This window comes from Cariama cristata, unplaced genomic scaffold (genome assembly GCF_000690535.1).
Source record: "Cariama cristata isolate BGI_N322 unplaced genomic scaffold, ASM69053v1 scaffold6282, whole genome shotgun sequence".
NCBI classification, from domain to species: Eukaryota; Metazoa; Chordata; class Aves; order Cariamiformes; family Cariamidae; genus Cariama; species Cariama cristata.
The window spans coordinates 1-3,331 of record NW_009605407.1 but is presented as its reverse complement, the minus strand read 5'-3'; the positions used below and the strand labels follow the sequence as shown (position 1 = coordinate 3,331).

Sequence of the window (3,331 nt, the reverse complement as noted above, 5' to 3'; positions counted from 1 at the left end):
GGAAAGAGGCAGCAAGAAATGTTTGAGAACCTCTAAGGTGTCCTACATGTACCTACCTAACCTTCCACTGAAAAAGAGATCTGTTACCGTGCAGGGCTGGGTCTTTCTCCCAGAAAGAATCAAATAGCAGCAGCCTACTCCCACACTTGTTGTATAATAGCTCAGTGATAGGAATCTTGGGTTTTACACCTTCCTCTACTTCAAGAGGCTTCAATCCAGATTGTAGGAGTGCACAGTAAACACCGGGCTCATGACTACTGCGGGGGGAGAATGGCACTTTTCACCTTTCCTTTTGAAACTGAGTGTACAGCAATGAGTGTCAACCTTAGGAAGCTTGCAGCAGAGTGAACAAGAAAGAATTTGATTTTCCACTAAGTAGGCGATAAAACTAAGTTCAGGACCAGCTCTCCAGAATGCATATATATTTTTACAGTAGACTTGACTCTAGATTGAAAGAAATATGTCCAGGTAGCACAGGGTGTTCTGCACTGTGCATGTCAAGGAGGCCTGGACGCAGTAGGTCTGATGTCTCCTAGAAGGACATGCAGATCGATTGCACTGCATAGTCGTAACAAGTCCAAGTTCATGACAAGGAAGCGGACTTGGTACACCACTAGAAAACGATACGAGGCCAGCCTGGCCAACGACACTGCGCGTGAATTCTTTGTATGAACTAGCAAAAAGAAAGGCAATGTGACACACGTTATTTGATATGACTATTCGCTAAGCAGGAAAAGAATGTTAAGAACCAGGAATCCAGCTTTCCATGCTTGTAGAAGAGGGAGGATAATCTGGCTACACTTTACTGAGCAATTCAGAAATATATTTAATGTGCCAAAAATGCATTGACACCTTAGAATCATAGAATCACAGAATCATTCGGGCTGGAAGGGACCTTTAGAGGTCATCCAGTCCAACCCCCCTGCGGTAGAGCAGGGACATCTCCAACTAGATAAGGTTGCTCAGAGCCCCATCCAGCCTGACCTTGAATGCCTCCAGGGATGGGGCTTCCACCACCTCTCTGGGCAACCTCTGCCACTGCTTCACCACCCTCACTGTAAAAAATTTTTTCCTTATGTCAAGTCTAAATCTACCTTCTTTTAGTTTAAAACCATTACCCCTTGTTCAGTCACAGCAGACTCTGCTAAAAAGTCTGTCCCCATCTCTCATATAGGCCCCCTTCAGGTATTGGAAGGCCGCAATGAGGTCACCTCGAAGCCTCCTCTTCTCCAGGCTGAACAACCCCAACTCTCTCAGCCTGTCAACCTTGACTCTGCCTTCAAAAATTAATTTTAGAAAGTAGTTCAAATTGCTAAGTTAATTCTCAAAATTCTCCATGGACTTCTTTTAATCTTTCAGGCATTAGCTAATTTCAGCTAAACATAACGCAGAAAGGTTTTTTCATTAATACATCTGAAAATTTGACCATACTTTATTCTACTATATGCTATTACGTTAGATAGCGTAATACAGTTAAACCTTTTGGACAAGACATCAATGATATCCCAGACGCTTGCAGATAAGAGAGTGATCTCCCTCTCTCATAAACAGATTTGATCATTTCCTAGATGACTCTCTCTGTGGCGGGGGCTGTAGCACAAGCAAGGAGTGCTGTAACCATCTCTCTCTCGCCGTCCTGTAGCCCAGACTACAGAAACTCCTTCCCAGTATAACCCATTCCCTGCAGGGCAGTCCTCAAGTGACAAGTGCCATAAGAGCTCTGGCACTTCACTGGGGAGAACAGGCAGCATCAACAGTCAGCAGAAAGAAGTTCAGATGGACTCCCCTCACCTCTTCCTCCCCGCTGGTCCAGAGAGGTTGTGCAGGTGACAGTGTCCCAGCTCTGGGACGCAGTAGGTGACAATTGGGCAAGGACATGGACACACAGGGCATTACAGAGACACACGACTCTTGTAAATGCCATGATACAACAGGCACCTGATTTTTTTTTTTTTCATTAGGTATTATTTTATCATTTCTACATGCATTTTTTTTTTATTCCTGCTTCTGATTTAAGGATTTAACGTAGTTAAATAAACTGCACTGATATGAATTATGCATTATGTAAATGCAGAACTTCCATATTACCGGTCTGTACCCTGCCGTTGCACAGTCAGCAATTTTTCTCCTGATGCAGACAGCGGTGCCCTCTCGCAATGCCACTTAGAAATCAGAACACATTGTATGAAATCTCTCATGCTATATAGAGTCAGATTATGAAACGATCCTTCACCGAGATATCTTACCCATATTTACTTGTAGATTTGACATAATTTAAAATTCATAACTCATTTCATTCTTAACCCCACACCTGCCTGGAATCTAACCAGGCAAACTTTATGTAAAGTCCAAATGAACTCTGCATATGTAGGACCAAACACTTTCCTTGATGCATTTTTTGTAATCTAAGAAAAATAGTTTTGCATCTTAACACTTTAAGAAAATCAAAAAACCCTTCTGGTACAACTTTGTTGCAGGAACAGAGAAAAAAAAAAAGACTAACCTGCATACACGAGCATGGTGATGAGAAGAGCAATCAAATGGACTTTGTATTTGGGATTAACACTTTCCACTCGCAGGATGGTCAGCTGGAAAACGACAGAAAAGAGCAGTTCTATGCAGAACGCCTGCATCTCTGTAGTCTGCATGGGGTTGCTGCAGCTCTGTGAGAGTGCTCCAAAATGTGGCTCTGCCATCTCCAGGCTCCAGATAAAATGCATAAACACTCTAGCAAGCACTGCAGCCACGAACTGAGCGCCAATCTTGAGTCCACCCGTCTTGACCGATATCCCACCGCCCCACATTGGCTGCAAGGTACCACAAGGATTGCATGTGCTGCCGGTCAGAGTCAAGCCATGCAGGACGGTGAAACCGTAGGTGAGACTCAGAGCAGTATGCGGCTTCGGCTCCACGTTACCGAGCAGGCAGAGCTCGCTAGTGCAGGCACAAATTTGGAAGGTGCTAAACATCTCCAAAAGGAAAGTGCAAAGGCGCTGGTGGGAGCGAAGCCGGCGGCGGGTTAATCTCCTGCACAGCCCCACTGTTACCATAATGCCGGCCATCAGCAGGAGCGAGGTCCCAACCCCACCGACAGCCATGGTGGGAGTTTCACAGGCCGAAGGACTCGAAGCGGGAGTTCACCCTGGTCCAGACCCACCACCTATGGGGAGAAAGAAAGCGGGAGAGGGAGGGAAAATGATTTCCCTTCGAGGTAGGAGCCAGCTTCTGCCCCCACCTGCGTGCAGCCTGCGAGACGTCTGACTCACCCTTCGCTTGAGGGGAGCAAAGGGCAGGGGAGCCCAGCCTGACAGGGCTGGGAGATCCCTCTCCC

The 3,331-nt window shown here is 46.0% G+C and overlaps 1 protein-coding gene across 1 annotated transcript in view; it reads right to left on the bottom strand.

The window, feature by feature from the left end:
* Positions 1-3,098, bottom strand: part of AQP11 (aquaporin 11) — a 12,885-nt gene extending 9,787 nt beyond the window's left edge. Inside the window, exon 1 of the mRNA XM_009695933.1 lies at positions 2,504-3,098. Within this exon, the coding sequence (XP_009694235.1) occupies positions 2,504-3,098 (595 nt within the window). The remainder of the gene's footprint in view (positions 1-2,503) is intronic.
* Positions 3,099-3,331: the final 233 nt, after the last annotated feature.